The sequence below is a fragment of the Megalops cyprinoides genome, chromosome 20 (assembly GCF_013368585.1).
Source record: "Megalops cyprinoides isolate fMegCyp1 chromosome 20, fMegCyp1.pri, whole genome shotgun sequence".
Lineage (NCBI taxonomy): Eukaryota > Metazoa > Chordata > Actinopteri > Elopiformes > Megalopidae > Megalops > Megalops cyprinoides.
Window position 1 is genome coordinate 7,754,313 of NC_050602.1, and position 23,122 is coordinate 7,777,434.

Sequence of the window (23,122 nt, forward strand, 5' to 3'; positions counted from 1 at the left end):
GAGTCAGTCAGCTCACATCAACAAGACATACAGCAACATATACAGCAGTAATATCTCACACAGCACACACTGAGGTAAAGAACCATCTCTGTCCATGCATGCACACACACAGACACACACACACACACACACACACACATGCCAACACTGATTTATAGTTCAGTTGTTGATATCCCTCAGTCTAATTGCAGATCAGAGGTCTCTTGTGGGGCCTGAAAGACTGTGTGGGTGTGTGTGTGTGTGTGTTTGTTTGTGTGTGTGGGTGTGGGTGTGTGTGTGTGTGTGTGCGCATAGTGTGGGTGTGTGTGTGTCTGTGTGTGTGTCTGTGTGTGTGTCTGTGTGTGTGTCTGTGTGTGTGTGTGTGTGTGTGTGTGTGTGTGTGTGTGTGTGTGTAAAGGTGGTAAAGACTGCACAGATTCCACAGCCCACTCTCTCCCCCCGACCTTGGGCACAGCTGCAGGGAGAGGAGGATTCTGTAAGATGGAGCTCATCACAGCATTAATCAGGGGATGGGGAAATCAGGCTTGCTTTCCATGCCTCATTACCTGTCACCAGATTTATCGGTGACAACCCCAATTACACCCCCCTCCCCCGCTCCCCGCTCCCCCCTGCCCCTTGAAAGAAGACCTGGCCTGAAAGCTTCACAGGGAGGCAAGAATCTGATGACATGTCATCTCCAAGGCTACTAAAGCCTGCCAATTATCTCATCCATTTGTATTCTCCATCCTGGAATTATCCTATCAATCCCCTCCACCGGTCTGAGCTAATCCCATCTGATGCAGGGTTTTCTGAAATGAAAGGTCATTAGCAATGAAACTGATCAATAGTGGCACTTAAACACATAAACACGGTTGCAGGCAAACATTCATGGATGCACACGCACGCACACTCACATGCACATGCATGCTCACGTTTGCAGACAGCCAAGTGTAAACGGTCAAAGACACAGCGACACACACACACACACACACACACACACAGACACACCTGCGCACACAAAGCTGAAAGATGCCACACCACTTGATGTGAACTGTGTGACAGAATTTCTAATGTGACATTGCATGTGTTCTCTCCATATGTGCTGGATGGAGTGACAGAATTGGAAAGGGAAGAGAAGTCATCTTCCATATAATCTTCTTTACATACCCAATACATCCTAACGTCCAAAAGCCACCGGGGTTGGTCTGCAACAGTACGAGGCCCACACAAATGTAGAATCACAGTGTAATATAGTAGAGCTAGGACAGTTCAGCACTGGCAGCTTTTTAAATAGGAAGACCAACACAGATCCCACTTCAGCTTCTCCCAGACCGTAGCCACCATGCAGCTCATTAGCAAACGAGGCTCCCCCTGCAGTCTGAAGTAGGAGGATCTAACAAAAAGAAATGAACTTGCGTCCGCAGCTCTGTGTCGACGGAAGCCTGCGGTGACCGATGTGTGTGGTGCTCCATGCGTGTTGCTGTGGTGCAGCAGGAGCGACCGGTGACTCCTGCCACATGATTCTCAGCTGAGCTTCAGCACCTGCTCAGTGGAGAGTCCCTCTCTGCTCCAGTTTCACAGCACAGCTGCAGTGGGACGGAGTTCCAGGCAGCATAGCACCAACGGGGCCGAGTGGAACGAGCTTCTGATTGTGTTGTGACAATTGTGTTGTGTAATTAGTTCATTTGTTCCAAGAGAATTTGTTTGCGAACAGCTCAAATTAAGACCGCTCTGGAATGACAAAAGTGAGGTGGGCTCAGAATGTCTTTTTCTTACTAACGATGGTAAGAAAAGGGGTTTGAATGTTAGTTTACAGATATGTCACCTTTTATCATTGACTGCCACGATCTTCAGTGAATGTTGTTGCCTCCGCCCCGTCCTTCTTGTGCCAACCAGAGCCCCCGTCCGCTCCCGAAAACCCCATCTCCACCATCAACGAGACCTCGGTGACCCTGGAGTGGAGCCCGCCCCGCGACACGGGGGGCCGGGGGGACGTCACCTACAGCATCCACTGCAGGAAGTGCTCCGGGGACGGCAGGAAGTGCGGGCCGTGTGGCAGCGGGCTCCACTTCGTCCCGCGCCAGTTCGGCCTGTCCCTCACCAAGGTGCAGGTGACCGACCTGCTGCCCCACACCAACTACACCTTCAGCGTGGAGGCGGTGAACGGCGTGTCCGACCTCAGCCCCAGCCCCCGGCAGCTGACCTCCGTCAACATCACCACCAGCCAGACGGGTGAGCCGCCCCGGTCATTACATTACAGTGGTCACAGTCACACTTCTGCGTCTGACACATGGACACACAATTTCTACTTCTACATATTTTTCTACATTTCTACATACGGAAGTGAAATGCATTGATTATACTGATAGATCTGTTGTTCAGGTCAAGAATATATTGGAAATATACTTCTGATTTGTATTAATATATTTTAATTATATTGTAATCTACCAAAATACATATATTTCAGATATGTAGATGATTGTCTCTACATATCTGAAATATATGTATTGAGCTGAAAAGAAAATGTGTTCTCTATAATATATCCTCAGTGTATAATTTTTGAATGGGCTCGGAGTAGAGTCTGCTTTACTGGCCAGTTATTCCATAGCAGGCATTTTATAGAGCTGTGTTTCACCAACTGTTTCACCAGAGAATTGCCTGTTTTCTGGGCAATTTGCATATCCCTGAACAAATGGTTTGTCATAATCAAACTAGAAGGAGTTTTTAGCGAGCAGCATGTAGGTATTATTCACTGATAGACAACAGTGAGTCACTCTTTGTGAGTAAGACTGTTCCAGCGTTTCCCAGAGAGCCGCGCTCGCTCATTGAAATCCAGCACTTCATAAGCCATTTTTCTCCCGTCGAAGGTCAGCCGCGGCTGTTCATCTTGCCATCGCAGATCGCCCGAGTGTACCTCTCTCACCGTTTCTGTTGTTAGCGCCGCTTTGACATTTACTCAAGGTCCAGTGAATGTCAAACATTTTGTCAGGTGTCCGTCAGGCCCCCCGTTCACAGTGGTCTCCCACACCGCGGAATTTTACAGCTAAAGCCTTGGCCTTCATGTCTGAAACAGGCTCTAATGGATCACTGTTTTGCTGAGTGTCCTGTGAATTATCTCTTGCCACAACAAAATTTCAAATCTGGGTTTTTTCCACCTTAATTGGGTGGATTATGTGACATGGTGGTCAAGGTAGTGAATGTGCACCATTAGTACATATTATTATTACTTTCTTGTCCAGAGTGACTTTAATAACTTCCTCTACTGGTTATCCACTTATGCAGCTGAATATTTACTCAAAGAATTCGGGTTAAGCACCCTGCTGAAGAGCACAATGACACTGCCCCAACTGGGAACTGAACCCATACCCACTGGGTCAGTAACCCAACTCCTTAACCACCATGCAGGACTGCTGATCCAGTCTAAAGGTCTTACATGCAAGCGCTAATCTTGGACCTTAGACTGAGGTGCCTAACCATTTTTTCTTCTGGTAATTGACCAGCTTTATGAATGGTTCATGTGGAAGAGGTAGACAGTAGCCGCCCCCCATCTGGGAACGAAGGCAGTGCAATTGAATGAGGCTCTGTCAGCTCATCAGAAGCACATCTGAGAGCTCTTTAGATTGAGACCGTGATGGCGGAGGCGCGTGGGGGGATGGGGGTGGTGACTAATTGCCAGGTGTCACCATCACCAAGAGGAGTGTGTCAGGAGCAGGGACGGGTCGCAAAAGCTGTTGCTCGAGAGCTGTTAAAAGGGCCTGGCGTGCCAGCTGTACCACAGCTCCCCTGTCCCTACTGAAGGATCAGAAAGGCCTGCCTGAGAGTGTCATCACGTTGCGCCTTTAATTAACACTCCGCCACCACGCTCCGAAGGCGATGCGATCAAGTGTGAGCCGGGCGCCTGAGATGTCAGAGAGCGGGGAACCCTCGAGTTTCCAATCACACTCACTGCAGTGAGGACCCACACTCAGAGAGGTGAGCGGGAATTGAAAATGGTGTTTTGATAGCCGACGCACTCTATGCTAGGACGCTCCTTATCTATGATGCAAAGAGGGAACAGTGTTCACAGTGCTGCTAATTCACCCCCCTCTCCCACTCTAAAAAAAGCAGCCCCCCGCTCAGCAGTGCCTGTAGCCTTTAATTATCAGAGCTCTCTGCATCTTGGTGGCCACTCATTCTGCTGTAGCTGTGATCCACCTCAATCAACCTGCCTTTCAAAATCTCTCTCTGTCTCTCTCTTTCCCTCTCTGCTTTGGAGGTTGGGATATATTTTTTTTCCAGGGTTGGGGTGTAGAGTTATTTTGTGTTCAGAATGAGTTGTCTCCTCTGTTAATTGAATGTAGTATGATGTTATGTCCAAATAAAGCGGGGTTGAAACTGAAACTTTCTCTGTCACTCTCTTTCACTCTCTCTCTGGATGTCTCTCTCCTTCCTTTCATTTTCTCCCTTTCTTGCATTTCCATTGACTCCCCCCTTGCTCCCTCTTCCTCTCTCTGCCTCCCTCTCTCTGCAGTGAGCGTGATTCTGAAAGAGAGGAAGAGTAAGGACAGCATCACGCTGGCGTGGCAGGGCCCGGAGAGGGCCAACGGGGCCATCGTGGAGTACGAGGTCATCTACTACGAGAAGGTATCCTCCGCGTTCCCCCGCTCCCCTCGCCTGGCCACGCGCTGGCCCTTTCCACCCTCATTAAGCCTGGAACGGCGTAATGGAGCAGCAGAGTGCTATCACGCTTTTGGGAATTAGCTGCTGGATCCGTTGACCCATCATTACCCCACATGAGCGAGCTGCCTACTTTTTATCCTTGCTGGGAATAGAGTTCTCCGGTTATGTCACACGATCATGTTTTACCAGCATAATTAGCCGTTATACAGAAATGCGTCACCACATATGATGTATTTGTATTCATTCCATAGCACCACTTCCGTGCACCTAACCCAGATTTTTTTTTTTTCCCTCCTATAAAGACATTTCTTCATAAGAAGATATAAAATTAGATTAAAGGTATAGTTGAGCGGGAGTGAGATCTTATAATGAAAACTGCCAATCCTCATTGTTCTTTTAAATGCAGTGTATTTCCCAATGAGCAAGAGTTTTTTTTTTTCCTCAGCGCCGCTCTGAAAAAGGACCTCTCCAGCGGCTTTGTGATGTCAGCAATCATTACGCTTGTGCTGCTGCGTTTATTTTAAGACACGGTTTTATCCAGCAGAATCCAAAGGCATCTGTGTTCGCCACATGCTGCATGCTGGACGCTGCATGTGCCAGGCACATTTCTGCATTAGCTTGCTGGCAGCGACTCTGTGGAGTTCAGTTCCTGGCCGGTCGTTAGATTAACGAGATGTTTATTGTTCGCGAAGCCAAACCTTTATGAATTACCTATTTTCCCGGGTTTGTTAACAGCATTGTAACAAATGGAGCAGCTGTTTAACAAATGTTGCAAAATTGAAGGTTTCTGAGGACAAAAGTGTAACATGTTGTAATATCAAGGCAGGTTCCCACCGATGATTCTGGAAAGGCGTCACCCATCCACAGATACAAACATCTGATGTGGAGAAAACCTTGTTGTATTGCCATCACGCTAAAATAATCCTCTTGATTAATTCCACTAATCTCCATTCTGTTGTAGCATTTCTTATTAGATGTGATATTAGCTCCACTGTAGGGAGCCTTGTTTTGGACTATAATTGTTTATTAATTTTTTTGAAATGGTGTTCCCCCCCACCCCCACGTTCATGCTCAAGTAGATCGTAGCACTAAATGGGTCAGTGAGATTGTTGGGGGTTTTTTCGTTCCTTTTCATGTATGACCTATATAAAATGGAAAGCAGTAGGCAGCAGTGAAGCTTCCCACCACCTCGGGTTCCATGGCTTTACCGTTGCATGCTCTTTCCCATCAGAATCAGAGGGACCAGAACTACACGGTCCTCAAGACCAGGTCGAACGTCATGACCGTGGACGGGCTAAAGCCCGGGACCACGTACGTGTTCCGGGTGCGGGCGCGGACCGACGGCGGGTACGGGAACTACGGGGGCGAGATTGAGCTGGAGACCAGCCACGAAGGTGAGGGTCACCACCATCACCCCTCCCCAAGCTCAGCCCTACTCCTCGCTAACACAGGGTAATGGAGACTGGAAAAATAGTAAAGCTGGTGGTTACTGGCTTCTCTCCATGAAGAGCGACTGCCGCCTTTTACAGATCAAACAACAAAGTCACTTTTCTTAGTGACACTGGAAATGCATTTGATAGCTGGCTCTGTGCAGATACCTCATGTGTGTTTTTACAGATTTCTCCAGTTAGAGCCTCAGGCCTCAGTAACATTTTCCCTTGTTAAATTCCCATTCATCTTGTAAGAAAGGCCCCATCTGAGGTAGCCCTGCCAACATCGAAAGGTAACTGATCTGGTGTCTCATTTTTGAGTACAGCCAAGAGATCGTAAAACATTAAGCTGTGCACAATCAGATTTTACTCAAATGCTGAAACGGAAGACTGTTTTCAATCCCCCTCTGGTCTCCACAAGAAATAATATGTGATCTATCTCTCCAGTGCGAGTGACTAGAATCTGAAATCAATTTGCATGGGGGATATTCATTTTCCCATGACAGGCAGGTGTTCTTGTATATTGTTTTCCCTTGCTATTGATGTAAACGCTAATAAGTATTAGGTCAGTACAGTCAAGGCAAAATCCATACTGCTGGCTGTGCAGACTTCTCATGGCTGTTAATTAGATTTGTTAACATTCGCTCTGACAGCATGTTGCTGTGAAATTTGTCTGGATGCTGCCGTGTTAAAGGAACTCTGGTCCAACGGAATAACCTGATATTCTTAATCACATACACAGATGTCTGAAGTTACATCTGCCTGCTGGGAAAAAAAAAAAAAAAAACCCTGAGCGTTTAGTTCAGTGCAAGCACAGTTTTGTGACCATATCGCTGTTATTAGATTGCTGTGCTTTCCTGCTGTTGATTTTTGACCCGAACTGCACCTTCAAGGTAACAGAGCCTCCTATGAGTTTCCACGGTGACAGATGACCTGGTGCTAATCTGTTCTACCTCCCCGCTCTCCACAGACATTCTGGCCATTGGGGACCCCAACCAGCCCACGCTGCTGGCTGTGTCCATTGCTGGGGGCATCGTCCTGCTCATATTCCTCGTGGCCTGCTTCGTTGTGAGTGGCAGGTAAGATCCATCTTTTCATTTCTTTGTCGTCTCCTTGAGCTGCACTCTGGGTTACAGCTGGCTGGGTTGGTGACTCTGAGCGGTCAGAGGCTGAGAGACTCGGGACCAGGGGAGGCTCGGTGACATCCCCTGTGAATCACCAGGGGCCCAATTTGGGTTTGGCTTGGGTCTTGGGGGTCTGCTCCCCTTGTGCCATGGACTGCTGTTGCTCACCAGCTGCCTTTGTGTGGATCACAAGCCTTTTGGGGGAAGAATGATAGAATATTGTATTTTGGAGCAGAGGGTGGGGGTGGATTGATGGGCAGAGCAGACAGAGGGGTGAGGGATGTCTCCCTTGAGTCATGATGACAGGGCAGCGGCCCTGAACCAAAGAGGGGGAAGGTTTGCGGTGCTCGATTTGAACCATGATTCGCAAGGATGGTATCTCGTCTGACTCTGGCTCAATTAACAATGAGCTGTGGTCTCTGCATATGCAAAAGCATATGGACTCATTGAATATTAACGGTGGATGCTAATTATGGTTGCAAACACATAGACATGAATGAATTCTTGGGACCCACTGAAGTACACAGTGAAGCAGTGGCCTGGTATGATTTGTGTAGGAGCCAATCACAAAGTCACACCTCATCTCGTAGTCCAATCGGTGCAGCTCTACATGGCTGCAGTTGCTGTGCTGCTACGGGGTCTGAAACTGGTAACAGCTCAGAATTTTGCACTCAGTGCACTCCGTCATGTCCACAGGGGTGTGTGCTATTAGCAGAAATGCTATTCACTCTACTTTTGCAGACACTGGAACCTGGACGTTCTATAGTGCAGACATTTTCAAAGCGTGTTTCTCCAGCAAGCGAAGCGAAGATTCAGCAGGGACTCTGGAAACCCCTAATTTATCCTGCCTGCAAACTATTCATAACATATAAGCTTCAACTGAATTAAATAGCTGTTCCTTTCCACAACAGAGCGTCTACCGAAGTCTCTAAAAACATTACTATTGATCGGAGGTGATTGTCTATCACGCTGAGTGCTCTATTCAGTATCGACTGGGCTGGGATCTAATCTAAGAAGACTGTCCTGCATAGTCCATCACACACAGACATATGCACAAGCTTGCATTCACATACACACACAGACACACGCTTGTGCATATGCACGCTCGCATGCACACACTCTCTCACACATACACGTTTCCTCACAGGTATTCAGGATCATTTTTTCCTGTGCGTGGCACTCCATGCTGTAGGTGATTCTGTTGCTTGTAATGCCGGGACATAAGATATCCTCCGTGATAAAACTGTTTGCTCATTAGAGAGCAGAGTGTGGAAGAGGAGCTGAAGGAAGGTGGAGGAAGAAGCAATTACAGAGTGTTGGAGGGACGCCAGGCGAGCAAGGTGCGAACCAGCTTTTACAGGGAGGTCGATATGTCTTCATGAATTACTCATCCCTTTTTTTTTCATTTAGCCCTGGCCAAATTAAACGCATGATGCTGAAAGGGGGGTGGGGGGAGGGGGTGATTTTAAAGCAGAAGTGTTCATTCATGCCCTTGCAAAGGGGACCTTGTGTGTGTGTGTGCGCGCGTGCGTATGCGCGTGTGCGTGTGAGCGCGCATCCGTGTTTGCATCTGTGAGGACAGCGATCTCAAAAGATCAAAGAAGGCACTTGAGAGACAAGGAGAAAGAGAGAGTGACAAGAGGGTTGAAGGAGAGAAAGAAATGAGTGAGAGAGAGAGGAAACGAGGCGGAGTGTGAGAGGATGGAGAGGAGGCAGAGAGGAGAGAGGGGGCCTGAGAGCCAGAGAATAGGAGCTGAAGAGAGAGGAGAGGGTAAGACGGGAGAGAGTGCGGTTAGGTGCGATTTGAGCCATGCACGCTGACGGGATCACTTTTGAAGAATCAGAGAGAATGTTAAATCAGGAGGGTCTGCTGGGTGCTCATTATGTTCTGCAGGTTTCTCTCTCTGTCTCTCTCTCTCTCTATGGCTGTGTGTTAAAACTGTAGATGCATGCTTTCCAGGCCCTTGGCTTCTCTATAACCTTTCCTCGTTCCTTTTCTTGCTTCCCCCTTTCTCTTTCCTTCCACCTTACACTCACTCCTCACACACACACACACATTCCCCCTTTATCTCTCACCCATACTCATCTGTCTCCTTTTCTCTCCCCCTCCTTTTTTTTTCTCTCTCACACACAGACACTCTCTTCCCTCTCACTTTCTCACATTCATTCTCACCCTCCCTTTGGCAAACACGCTTTCACTGTGTCTCCCTCCCTCCTGTTACACACTCACTCACTCCATCCCCCTCCTGCTCTCTCACACACTCTTTCACTCTGTCCCTTCCCGTTACACACTCACTCACTCTCTGCCTCTCTCCTGCTCTCTCACACACTCTCTCGCTCCGTCTCTCTCCCTGTCTCTGGCTGTGTTAAAGCCACAGATGTGAATTCCCAGGCTCAGGTCTCCCTGGGCTAGCTGTGCTCTGCCCTGAGGGCTGGCACAGACACACAGCCCTGCCCCCCTCTGCCACCGCGGTCCCCTGAGAGTGACCTGCGCGCCAGCCGGGGGTGCCCTCAACTGAACCTGACACGGAGCAGACCTGTCACTGAAGACATCTCACTCGGACTCAGACTCTTGGCATTTGCCTTGACATATGGAACAGGTGTAGAGGAAAACAGGAGATCCCTGGTGGCATGCTAGTCCTGCAGAAAATATTTTACTATTTCAAATATATGAAAAAGGGGAAGCCATGGGGTGGTGCTTCAGGGCAGGGCTCAGAGTCTTTTTTTTTTTTTTTTTTTTTGCTCTTCTTACTTGGCTCCTTCTGTCTAGTCAAGCACTGCGTAGGTTTTGCACAGGTTCACATTTTCCAGGAACTGCTTCCACTTTTACAGGTTACAGGTTTGTTTCTGCCTGAGTTCCTTAGCTGCCTATGTGAAGCACAGCCATATTGCATGCTGTGATCGCATAGCGTGCCTCGACCTTTCCCCTCGTTACACAGTAAGCTATTTTACAGTCACACGGCCCGCTTGATTGACATGCCAAGTCAATAATCGGGACTGGCACTCTGTTGTAGCGTTTACAAGCAGCCGTGCCTGTAAATACTGGTCATTTGTGGGGTGCACTGTGTACTGTAAAAAGCATTGCTTGACTTTTTGTGGCTAGGTCAATATTTGAATCCAGTTAACTCCTTTGTTACTTGAGAGTAAAAAGTCTTAAATGTCAGGCTAGGCCAAAATGTTAAAAACATCTACACAGTTTTGATTTTGGTGTGTTTTTTGGGGATGAGTTAGCAGGCAGAGAAGGAGGATTAGAGGAGTGGTAGCGTGTTAGCGGTAGCATTAGCATTAGCAGATGCTGCACTTTCGTCAAAGCTCCTCACTCTTTTCTTGTTTTCACACAGCAGCAGTTGAGGTTAGACACACTATTGCAGATGATCTGGTCTACTTGGTCATCTCCTTATAGTAGTCAAGTCCTTATGCAGTAATTGTCTATTGGTCTACAACAGTCTCAAGCACTAAGAAGTCTCATGTGTGGACTGTATTTCAACAAGCTTACCAAATGTGACCAATACTGCAGATACTCATCAAGTTGCATTGTTTGTTTGAAAAGAAATTGTTGAATTTTTGCATGTTGAATGAGCCTCTTGTGGGCTTGTGTTCTGTGTAACGGGCAGCCGTATGAATTTTTAATGAACATAATTAATGCTTTTAAGAGAGATGTGAAGACCTCTTAGCGCAGGGATGTCAGCTTTGCTCTCCATGTCCTGGGCTTCTTTCACTGATCAGTTTAATGTTGTCTCCTGGGCATCCATGTTACTTTTTTTTGAAGAGGAGATGGTTGTAGGCAAGGCGGGAAGTCTGTTTTGCCTTGGTTATTTTGCCACAGAGGGATGGCAAAGATTGAGACGTCTTTGTAATCAGAGGTGAAGCAGGCAGGAAGCCCTTCCAGTCCCGCGATCAGGCGGGTGATTAAACCTTTTGTTATCGCCTTTTGTGCGACTGTGAGTGCGTGTGTTTTTGTGTGTGTGTGTGTGTGTGTGTGTGTGTGTGAGAGCATGCAGGAGCAAGACACAGGAGCATCTGTTTGAGGCCGTGGGATATCCTTAAAAGTTAATGACAGGATTGAAAGGAACACGGCGTGAACTAGCAGCTCATTAAAGCGCAGAGAGTGCTGGTTTAATAAATGCGAAAAGAATCGGGCCAAAAGAAGCCTGTGCAGCCTGGAGGCGATCACGTTTTTTTGCTGAATACTAAATGACACGTGAAAGCAGATGCCACATGTAAAATTAATGCAGGTTAAGGAAGTTCTCTCCCCGCGTCGTATTCGCTAAACAGCTCTGTAGCATCTCTCCTGGCAGTCCTCTTCAGCTGAGCGTAACTCCCCGGTTTCAACCATGTGTCCCGTTGTGGGGTAAATTTCGCCGATGTGAATTTCACTGTGTGCTCGACAGTGACGGCTTTGCTGGTATACATCTCTGCGATGCACCTCTGAACAACAGTGCATCCAGTGGACTAGCCACTACAGCTGGGGTGCTTGTATTCATGTCTAAACTCGTTAACTGAAAGCGCTAATTGCGTCATGGATTTTTTTTTTCACTTAACAGTAATTAAGTTGGGTGTAGCTTGGTGTTAGAGACAGCACAGCACAGCACTTTAGGCAGCAGGTTATAATGGTCTCTTTGCTATAACAGCGCTGCCCCCCTCCCTCCCGTCTTTACTTAAAGACCACGAGGGATTATAAAAGTGTTGTCGAGTCTGCACAAAAGAAACTACAACCCTTTAAACACACACCAGCAGGAAAGAAGCCGCTACAGGGATGCCTCCCACCCTGTAAGCAGCAGGAGCTGGACACAGCCAGGCGGCATTTATTTTTTAAGCTGAAGAAGTGGCGCTTTCGCCCCGTTCGTCCGGTCACATGACTGGACAGCTCCAGGGAGTGCCCTGCCGTACCCCCTCCCAACCCATGCACACACACACACACACACACACACACACACACACACACACACACACATACACACATGTACACACAACTCAAATGAAGTACAATGTACACGTCAGAGCCTATTAGATAGATTGTTAAAACCCAGGAAAAATTTACCCAGGAGTCAAGAGAACATTCCCTCTAACATGGCCCAATACTCACAAATACCCCAACCCCCACCATCACACCTCCACAAAGCCTCCCCTGAGACCTACATTGCACTAATGAATAGCTGCTAAATTAAACATTTTTAAACACCTTCCCAGAAAGCAAGGGGGAATTTCTTAGAAATAATTCAACAAACAATTATTTTGCTGGCCTGCATTTAACCACTTCAGGTCTGTTCAACTTTTCATTTGACCATGATCAAAAATGCGCTAAATGTGGAGAGACAGCTGGATCTAACACCAAGAATGAACAGGCTATTGGCCAATAAGACAATCACACCTCTGCAGCCTGCAATTTATGCATGAGTGTCTTTTTTTCCACCAGCCTCTGCTTTTGTTTCAATGGGTATTAGAGTTATCTGGGGGTCTGCTTTAACGCTGCATAACGATAAGGCAGAGACGCGGTGCGTTTGCCAGGAGCTCTTTGACGCAAGTGTAATGCATGTGGTTGATTAGCATTAATCCGAGGACCCTCTCTGGCTGATTAAAGCCCTGGACTGAAAATGGCCATTCCTCAGGTCCGGCGCCATCCCATTAGCTGTAAGTCACACACCAGATGATTAGAAATTGTCTGATCTCCTTAAGGAATTCTCCCTTTTGTACAAAGGCTCTTGACAGTGTGACCAAAGGATTAGGGGGTCTTAGAGAAAAAGCATTAGAGATGCTAATTTTTTTTTTCTCATAAAGATTATTAAAACCATTTCCAGTGATAAATGTCACTTGTTTTCTCTGTACCCGACAGAAATGAGTCTGGGTGGTCTCTGTGCCCGGCTTCTGCCCCCTTGTTAGTGTCCCCGAGGCCTTGGGTCACATTATCAGACTCTAAAAGGCACCGGAGGAAGCCATTAGCGAGGCTCTCGTTCTCGTAATGAGTTCATTATCAAATGTTTACGAGTTCGCATTCACTTTTCCTGACACAGAGGTGTTGTAAGTGCACTTGCAGAGAGTACCTTTGCAGCATTGATAGCTCGATTTTCTGCCATTCTTGCCTCCAAAGCTGCACAGAAGGCCGAAGAACCTTTTTTCAGAAAAGCTTTGTGTAGTTCAGTGTCCTCCTGTAGGGTGTGCCTACATGACCTTGAGCTGCTGTTGTCTTACTCCACAGCTCCAACACAAGTGATGTCACAGTGATGTCACAGTACTGCGGGGTTGTGCGGAATTTCACGTCGCCCGTGACCTTTCTTTGACCTCGCAGAACCCCACGTGCTCCCCACCTGGCTCCGTTTGGCACTGCACGATCTGGTTCGGAGGTCCCGTGTTTATTGCCCAATTAAAAGGCTGTCCGCCATTTACCGCCACAGGGAACAAGAGGGAGTCGAGACGGAAAATTACACACGACCCACAGTAATAACTTGTGCTTTACGAGGTTCCCTCACCCGTGCCCCCCGTCTCTGTGTTCTTGTTTTCTTTGTTTGTGCTGTTTTTTTTAATGGCTTTGACTTTGTGGAGGTTTGGTGACAGAGGAGAGCCCCTCTCTCACCACATCTCTTCTGAATCACAGTGGAAGAAGGATGCTCATCGTCGCTTAGCGTTTAGCACGCTGGTTTACAAAAGGACATGGTTAGTGCTAATGGCGTTGAACTGTGCCATTTGCTTTTAAATGACCGTGGGCCTGCGGCTTGGTTAAGGGGCTGCAGTGGTAACCAGACAGACAGAGGAGCGTTTGAAGCTTGAAGCTGTCGCACCGATGATCACCTGAAGTGCTTCGCTACACATCTAGATGTGCAAAAAGGTAGAATGTGAGATAAATGTTGCCCTGGATAAGGGCATAAAATAAGCCAGTGTTATGCTTGAAGGTAATGAATGTTTCAACCATTCATTTGGGAGAATCAGTTCTCTCTTGAAATATGTGAAATTCACTAGTTTACAGAGAATTGAAGAGAATTGATTCTGGTTCTTATTGCGAGACTTGAGACGAAGGAATTCAATCAAAATCGAGGTGATACATTATTTGGCAAGGTCAAACATCCACACAGACTCTAAAAGGGAAAAGGATCAACAGAACCAGACCAGCAAGAGCCTACTGCAGCAACGGGCAATGGAAGCATTCTTGCCCTTCATTTAAAATCAGTATAAGACCCCTGGCAAGGACACGGGTCCAAGGAGTTTTTAATGGAGATGAATGTGGAGCCCGCGGGGGGGTTGGCGCTTGGCAGTGCTGACCTCACAATGGAGGCGGAACACAGTCTCCCTAATCTCACAAGACATTCCAGAGTATATCAATTTCAACTCCTGTGCCCAGAGCCCTTTTATTAATCTAATAAAAGGCCGCATGTCATATAAAATACACAGAGAGCGATGCGGTGTGTTCGGAGACGTCATTTATTTGAGGCTGTTGTTGTGGCATTCGAACGCAGCCAAGGTTGCGATCGCCGACTCGTAACCGGAGCAACCTGCTTCATCTCTCTTTGATCTCTGCTTTGCTCCTCTCTGATCCTCTGATTTACGCTGAAAAAAATGTTACGTTTTGTCCCCCCAGAACCAGGTTTCAAAAACGCGTTTCATTATTCATGTTAGTAGAAACAGCCGTCTTTGTTATGCATATAACTCACGTTGTGGAAATGGCTCAGCCAATCCCATCACAACTGTCGATAAAGAAAGATTCCTTTTTTGTGATGTCTACCTCTCCCACTCTCTGTTTATCTTTCCTCTCTTTGTCTCTTTCTCTCAATATGTTTGACTGGCATTGATCCTAAGTTGTTTTTTGAGAAGAGGTCTCTAGCAGATCCAGGAAAAAAATGAAGAAGACAGAGACCCCAGTGTTCACCTCAGACTGTTATTCTGTAGTCCAGGCTGGCTGTGTCAGTCTCATTTCAATACCCTTAGTATGCTGTATGGTGAAGCACCCCCCCCCCCACCCCCACCCCCACCCCCACCCCCATTCCCACTCCCTCACATCACACAGGAGGAAAGACAGGAGGCTAAAACTGAGAGTCAGCAAAACCCCTCTCACAACTTCCATGGTTTGAAGAGTGTGGCACGATCCAAATTTGAAGACCGAGAGAGAGAGAGAGAGAGCAAAAGGGAGGAAGAGTGGGGTGGGAGGCAGGAGACAGACAAGTGTGATAGAGTTAGGGGAAGAAAGAGAGGGAGAGGGTGACGGTGGGAAATGAGGAGGAGGAGACAGAGAGAGAGATCGAGATAGAGAGGTAGAAAGAGAAAGACAGGGGGTTGGGGAGGGTGTGGCGTTGGGGAAGAGAGTGCTACGGGGTGAGAGTAGTTGTATTAAAAATGTCTCCAGTGGCAGGGCGTTATATTAGGGAAGGAAATTGATATGCAAATTGAAGGAAGGGGGTTCTGGAGTGACTGAAAGAGGAGAGGAATTGTCATTTCTCGTCAGAAGAGTAGGAGCTAGGGACAGCGGGGGGAGGCGGGCCAGAAGACTCCGTCAAAGAGGCTAGAGTGATTCCGTTTCATCTGGCCCCCTCGCTCCACAGCGCGAGCGGCTGAACTCCCAGAAACACGCCATGTTAAATTACTCGCTCGGTTTGTGCGGAAGGCCTGACAGGGGCTGCCCATTCTTCGCGGGACGGAAGGGGGTGTCGGGCCATCGAAATAAACTGGGTTTCCCATCCTGCCCCTGTTCTGATCATCCAATTTTCACCTCGGGTTATTCACAGAGGTGCCGAGAGTGCATTGTTGCAGCATTGGGGGGGGGGGACATCTCATTATACCAAGAGGACTCCACTTATTTTCGGGCACTGTGAGCCGGAGCGTGGGACTGTGGCTTGCTCCGGTCCTGGCAGGGGGGGCTCAGAAATAAAAAGCGCTCGGTTTCAGAGAGGAATTTTTAGAGGACAGGGCACCTCTTTCTCTCCCCCCTCTTTGGCCTGGCTCACTCCAGATGAAAAGAAGGTGGGGATGCTGGTGTGCGGCTTTTCTTGTTCATCCCAGCCGTTCTTAAAGAGATGCCCTGTAGCACGCGAATGTGACATTTTAAGCTACGGGAGTCGCTGTCTTCAGTTAATTACCCTCCATCTCTCACCTACACCCCCTCAGGCTCTGACACTCCCCTGCAGTGACATGGGGGAGAGCAGGGGTGTGTGTGTGTGCGTGTGTGTGCGTGTGTGTGTGTGTGAGAGAGAGAGAGAAAGAGAGAGAGTGTGTGTGTGTGTGTTGGGGTGGGGGGTGTTCCTACAGGAGGTGCAGCTTCCATTTCCCGATTAGCACATGCTCCATTCAGCCTTCTGCCCGCCTCCCCACTCCCTACCTCATCACAGTGTTTTGGGCTTAATATGGCATGCCTTTAGCCTGGTTGGGGGTAAATGATCACAGACATGTTGGCAAGTTAAATATGGCTGACAAACAGGCAGGGCCACACTTGGGACCTGTCTATTCCCCCCACCCCCCAACCCTCATTTTGAAGACTCCAGGCTAACCACATGGAGCACAGATTGCCCTGAACTGACCTACCGCCCCCCAAGCAAAACTCCTCTGCGGACACAATTCCCAAGTGTACCCATTTAAAAAGACCCATCCAACCTGCTCAGCTGTGTAAAAGCTAACAAGGGGGATTACCAAAGAAAGATATGTCATAAATGCAAAGCTGACCCCCTCCACCCCATCCCACCGAACAATGTATCCTTGATCTCCCAGCCCAGCCACCCCCCCTTTTTCCCCCCAAAACCCCGCCAGCAGAAGGGGAACCCATTCCAGGGGGGATCCATCGCCCCAACTGATTATCTGTGTTTACACCGCGCTAAGCTCCGGTTCGCCCCAGCCAGACAGGATCAGGATCAAACCTGGGCGGTGAGCGACAGGCTGTCATTAGGGCTCATAGTGTTTCGGGCCGATTTGCACGCCCGTCCAGCCACCCAGACGGGGCCTCGCAGCGCCCTCCTGGCGGAAACCAGCGCCCCTGTGTGCCTTTCCCCGCGTTACCCCACCGCTTCGCAGGGCGCCGGTGGTGGCAGGTGCGTGCGGTCGGCTCTGACAGCTTGTGTAGTCTACTGCAAAAAATTCGGGGCCTAGCCCTTGGAACACTTTCCAGGCCAATTATAATCAAAATTGCTTTAAAATGCAGTGCCGCTTGATTATAATGGAGGGTTTCTGCATTTCTCGTCTCTTCTTCCTGATGAACTTTTATTAATAATTCCAGCTTAAGCAAAGACAAATTACAAGGGGGAATGAGAGGAGGAAGGTTAATACCTGGAGGTGGACAGATTGATTTTGTGATATATCTTTGGCTTGGGGCCTTCATGCCGACTTGAAGCGAGAATTCCATTTTAAAGTGTGACAAGAGCTGGAAACCCTGGAGTGTGGTGTCACAGGCTCACAGCCCTCCCTCTCATATCTCGCCTGCTCTCTCCTAATCATGGCCCCTAAGTAAAACAGGCATTTCCTTTTTCACCCAGGCAAGCCAGGACATGAGAGCCTCAGTGCCCACATCCCCAGACCCGCACCAACCCCCCTCCCACCTCCTTCATCTGGACGCAACAGTAGGCATCGCTTACAAGTGATGCTAAGATATATAAGAGCTATTGCTATAAGAGTCACTGCAACTCCTGCACACCTTGCAGTGAAAGTGTGTTGCAAGTGCAGTTATATCTCCTGTGTAGTCTCCTAAGGGGGTTCTCTGTTGAGCCTGTAGAAATTGTCTCAAAGACTGAGGTGAAGTATGTATTTATGCCACATGTGTAGACTTATACACAATTTATGCAGGGCGTGTTTTGACCACTCGAGGTGAGGTACCACTCCTGTTGGCAATAAAGAAATGCCCCACCTAGGATGTGAGCTCACGTTCCCAAGGGGTCGGTTATCCTAACTGCTGTGCCCTGTGTTGGCCAAGGCCACAGCATAAATAGCAAACGTGCTGAAGTGCTCGCGGAGGAGGCAGTTGCCGAATGTTTGCCGCATGAATCCAAATGGAAGCCTCTAGAACCAATTAGAGTGGATCTGAGCATCAGACAGCTTTGCACATTGTGCCTGAGGCTACAGGAGTAGGAGCCGTGGGTCAGCTGACCCACAGAGGAAAAAAATACAACAGTGTATTTATAGACATTATATTTTGCCATATGAGACCAATCCACTGAGGTTTATGAGACAACTGCGATGAGTTTTCTTTGTTTCCCTGGAAGCTACACACACACACACACACAAGCACACGTATGCACAAGCACAACTGCATACACACATATGCAGCAACCCCCCACCCCCATGTGTTTCAACTTAAGCTTTAGTCACTTGCTCATGCACTCCATGCCTCTCCTAAATGTTCTTTTGAGGTTGTTTGATGGAACCATTTGGTCTAGTGCCTCTTTTACCTGGGCTGACAGCAGTATATTGCTGGTTTAGTGGTGCCGTGAGGGCTGCACCAGCTGGCGAGAAATGGTGAGGGAATGGGAAGCAAGCAATATGCCTCAACCGAAGGGAGATACACCCACACAGTCAACTTGGGTGAGTTCACAGCTGTGTGTGTGAGTGCATATACTTCACCTGCACCCACTCTCCTCTGTTTCAGACACTGTGGCTACATCAAAGCCAAGCAGGACCCGGACGAGGAGAAGATGCAGTTTCAGCATGGACGAGGTAGAGACTGTTTTTACTCAGGCACTTCATGTAGACCTTTACCATACTGGCAGGCTGCATCCACAAGGACTGTGAGTGTATTTGCTTTAAGAAGCATCACATACATTTGCTGTTGTGGTGAAACAATAAAGGATCTGCAAAGCCATGCTCAGCAGTGGAATGCGATTCATTTTCGTAACCTCATATGAGTGGATCACTTTTCCGCAACAGAACGTTTTTCTTTTGTGTTTACCCACCGGAAAACCATAACTCTGCTTACCATTGAATAGAGCTTTCAGACAAACTGCGGCGTATAACAAAAACTGTTTTTTTTTCTCTCCCAATTCCCTTTCCTCCTCCTCCCCCCAGTGAAGCTCCCAGGAAGCAGAACCTACATTCACCCGCACACGTACGAGGACCCCAACCAGGCTGTCCGCGACTTCGCCAAGGAGATCGACGCCTCCAGCATACGCATCGAGAGAGTCATAGGAGCAGGTGAGCTAAGCAGGAGGAGGGCATTGCTGTTCCAGAAGCAACAGGTTCCAAACACTGCTGCTGTCAGGCATCTGGCGGCAGAAAAAAACATCCCAGAGACAAGCCACGTGGGTCGCATGTAGACATCTTTATGGCAAGTGAATTCATTAAAACCTAGCTGTTAGAAGTAGTGGTATGTAAGGGATTATGTTGTATATGGGAGTGCGTGTGTTACGTACATGCTCCGATTCTGTTACTGAATGTGGATGCATACATCTATGAAACTATATGTTTAATATCGTGGGACCATCTAATCCAGTTTGTAGTCATTCTCTCACAAGACAAAAGCCTCCGGTTAAAGAGATTACATCAAACAGCAAATTCATAGATTTTCACAGAAATCTCTTTCTGTCTTTTTCTGCTGCTTTGTTTTCAAGACATGGGTCCTCGTTTTTTTATTTCCATGATTTTATGTTCCCAGCGTTTTATGTTACTAAAACGCCGGCTGCGTGTTTGAACTGGGCCGTGGGAGCCGAAGCCTCGCGCTCCCGCTCTCGCTCTCGCTCTCGCTCTCGCTCTCGCTCTCTCTCTCTCCCCTTCGCGCGGCTCATTAAAACTCCCCTCCGACCGCGGGCTCAGCGCTAATGACGGGCCTCTTAAAAGGATTTAACGGGGACCGGGGCCCAGAGAGGCGCCTCCTCTCTGTGTGTGACGGAGCGCTGCGAGAGGAGAAACGGGCCCGCCGTGGAGCTGTCTGCACATTTCCCCTCATAAACTGAATTTCCCCCCCTCTCAGAAACGCGAGGTCCCCAAAACCCTCTCCCTCTCGAACTGCCCACTCCTCCCTTCCGTGCTGACTGGGGAAGGAGAGCTGGCTTCCAGCCACGGCATCTCTCAGATTCTAGAGGGGCCACAGCAGAGAGGAAAGAGTATGTTGACTTTGTGCCTTTGGCATTCTGTTGGACGTGTGTCCCCAAGCCGAGCTATCAGATGGTCTCGGTGTACAGTGCAGGCAGCAGGCGCCGAAGATCGTCCTAAGAATTGCTGAACCTTCGAGTAGCGTTTCCTGTTGCCGATCCGACATATGGAATACAGACATATGGGCCTTTGTGTAAATAAATATGGCTTTAGTTATCTCATTAGAACTTCTGCATCCAAATAGGTGACCCTTTGGCTCTCTGCTTGGGTAGCTCTTTTGATAGCTGGGTAATTTATGCATTTTTTTTTCCTGTGAGCGGAAAACTCTCAAAAGTAAGCCTGTCTGAGTATGGCCAAGCTGTGTGCCCTTGAAATAACCAAAACGAATGTGTATTCAATTGTTTGATTTTTATATTTGAAACAGACTCTTTGAAAGGTCTATGAATGACCGCTGTAGACGGTTCATGCTTGCAATTTTACGAAGTGTGGTTTCACTCGGGAGGTATTAGGCCAGGGCTATTGTTGGCAAGTAACCCCTAGAAACTGAGTGGTTGCCTAAAGTGAACTCAGGGAAAGTGTATGGGAGGGCATACTCAATAATAAATCTGTCGTCTTTGCACCGTTGGCATGTTCGGTGGTTTTTACCTCCAAAGGAACACTTTCCTTGTGGTTCACTGCCATCATCCTTGTTGCGTGTCCATTTAGATTCCAGAAAACCTGACATCAATATCAATTTCCACTTAGATTTACACGTTAAATGATGATTGTAACTACCATTTTTATGTGCCATTTTTAAAAACAAAATGAGTGTATTATTATTACTGTTATTTGCCTTGTAGATACCCCTATGTAAGATCATTTGTGTAGCTCACATCATTATATTATCCATCTGTAAAGCTGTTGAAGCGATGTACAGTAGGTTAAACGCCTTGATTGAGGACAAAATGGCCGTACCCTACCTGGGAAATGAGCCCGCAACCTGTGCCCGCCAGCGTTTTTGACGGCAGACCTGTTTTTGCATGCAGGCGAGTTTGGGGAGGTGTGCAGCGGGCGGCTGAAGCTCCCCAGCAAGCGCGAGATCTACGTGGCCATCAAGAGCCTGAAGGCAGGCTACTCGGAGAAGCAGCGGCGGGACTTCCTGAGCGAGGCCAGCATCATGGGCCAGTTCGACCACCCCAACATCATCCGCTTGGAGGGCGTGGTCACCAGATGTGAGTGATCGACAGCCTCACCCCATTCTCCTCCCCCATCCCCCAACCCCACGCCCCGTCCTTCCCGAACCTGCTTACGTGTACGGAGTCTACGGGAAAGCCGGGGTGATTAATATGCAGATGAGTTCCCGTAGCCGCCTCCCCCTCCCGCTCGAAAGGGGAGGAGCTTGGATTGAGTCAGTACTCTTACTGTTGATGGGAAACGGGCTGCAGCGGAGATGCGGCACCAGCTGCGGTGACAGCAGAGCGAATTGTTGACGCAGGAACATGTATATGAGATGCTGATCTCCTCACCTAATGGCCTTTGTTTTACATTTAGACAAGAGCCTGATCCAACAGGTGATGATACATTCAAAGACGCTAGTGCAGAGCTGGCAGGAAGCATACAATGATTGGTCTTTCACTTTGTCTTTGTTTGCCTGTCTCTAATTATTCCTTTCGTCTTTGTCATTTTTTTTACCCTTTCTGTCATTCTTTCTCCTTTCCCCCATCTTTATTTTCCTTTGTTCTCTTTCTTTGTCTCCTTGCTACCTTTCTTCAAACGCTTTGTCCTTGCCGGCCTGTTTTCGTGGATATAAATATAAATCGCTTCCTGCTCGTCAGCAAGCAAGGACAGCGGTCTGACCAAGACCTTTCATGTCGCTTGAGAAGCGGCTCCTCGCAGAGCACGGCACCTTTCCTCTTCCGAGAGGTGTCTACAGGCATGACGAGGTGCCACCCTTCTCCAAAAACACAATGCCCTTGTCTAATAAAAGTCGTCCCGAATGGACAACATGACAGAGCGATCTTAGTAACACCTATGCGGTACAACAAAAGGACCATGCATATTTATAACTCAATGGATATGAATAATTTAAACCCTTAATTGGATGTGTTTTTTTTTTACTTTCATGAATATTCAGTATGATGCATATTGAAATCCCTCAGCATTTCTTAATCTTTTTTTTCCCCACCCTCTCTAATGTGAAATGCTAATTCTGACCTTTTGTTCCGTTTGGTTTAAACGGTTTGTCGAACTATTACCGAAGTGAATCAAGTTTGCCTTTCATTTTTGAAAGGCAGATGTTGCATAATTACTACCCGTCTGGAAAAGCGTAGCATTTTGACGTGCCACGCAAATATTCATTATGAAAGATAAATGCAGTTATTTATAATTGTGCGGCATGAGCGAGGGAGGAAGGCAAGGTTTAAGGACCGCAGCGGGGATCGGGCGGGTGACGTATTCTATGCTGTCACTCACAGACGAGCCGGGCTGCCTATTGGGATCAGCACACTGACACTTGACCACTCCCTCTGTCACACAGGGTATTTATATTGCATTACATTATTGGCATTTAGCAGACCATCTTATCCAGAGCAACTTACATATAGTAGGTTACAATTTTATCCATTTATACAGCTGGATATTTACTGAGGCAATTGTAGGTTAAGCACCTTGCCAAAGCGGACAACAGCAGTGCTCTAGCAGGGAATCAAAACAGTAACCTTTTTATTATGAACCCAGCTCCTTACCACTACACCACACTGCTATTTGCAGTCTGGATGTGTCCATAGAGGCAGGAGTGGTGGTCTGGGGGCAGGGAGATGGGATGTGGGGGAGTGGCAGGGGTTGGACTGTTTAAATTTATACCCGATAAAGGACAATAGCGTGAAAGTCAGAGCCATTTCACAGATCACAGCTCAGGTGTTGCTGCCATGTGCCAAGATAAGACCGGGGCTAGGGGTGGGG

The 23,122-nt window shown here is 48.0% G+C and overlaps 1 protein-coding gene across 1 annotated transcript in view; it reads left to right on the top strand.

The window, feature by feature from the left end:
- The window catches only part of epha4b (eph receptor A4b), an 84,053-nt gene that overhangs the window by 49,277 nt on the left and 11,654 nt on the right, over window positions 1-23,122 (top strand). The window contains exons 5-11 of the mRNA XM_036553731.1: window positions 1,876-2,211; window positions 4,490-4,602; window positions 5,870-6,032; window positions 7,039-7,147; window positions 18,744-18,811; window positions 19,160-19,285; window positions 21,208-21,393. Of these exons, the coding sequence (XP_036409624.1) occupies window positions 1,876-2,211; window positions 4,490-4,602; window positions 5,870-6,032; window positions 7,039-7,147; window positions 18,744-18,811; window positions 19,160-19,285; window positions 21,208-21,393 (1,101 nt within the window). The remainder of the gene's footprint in view (window positions 1-1,875; window positions 2,212-4,489; window positions 4,603-5,869; window positions 6,033-7,038; window positions 7,148-18,743; window positions 18,812-19,159; window positions 19,286-21,207; window positions 21,394-23,122) is intronic.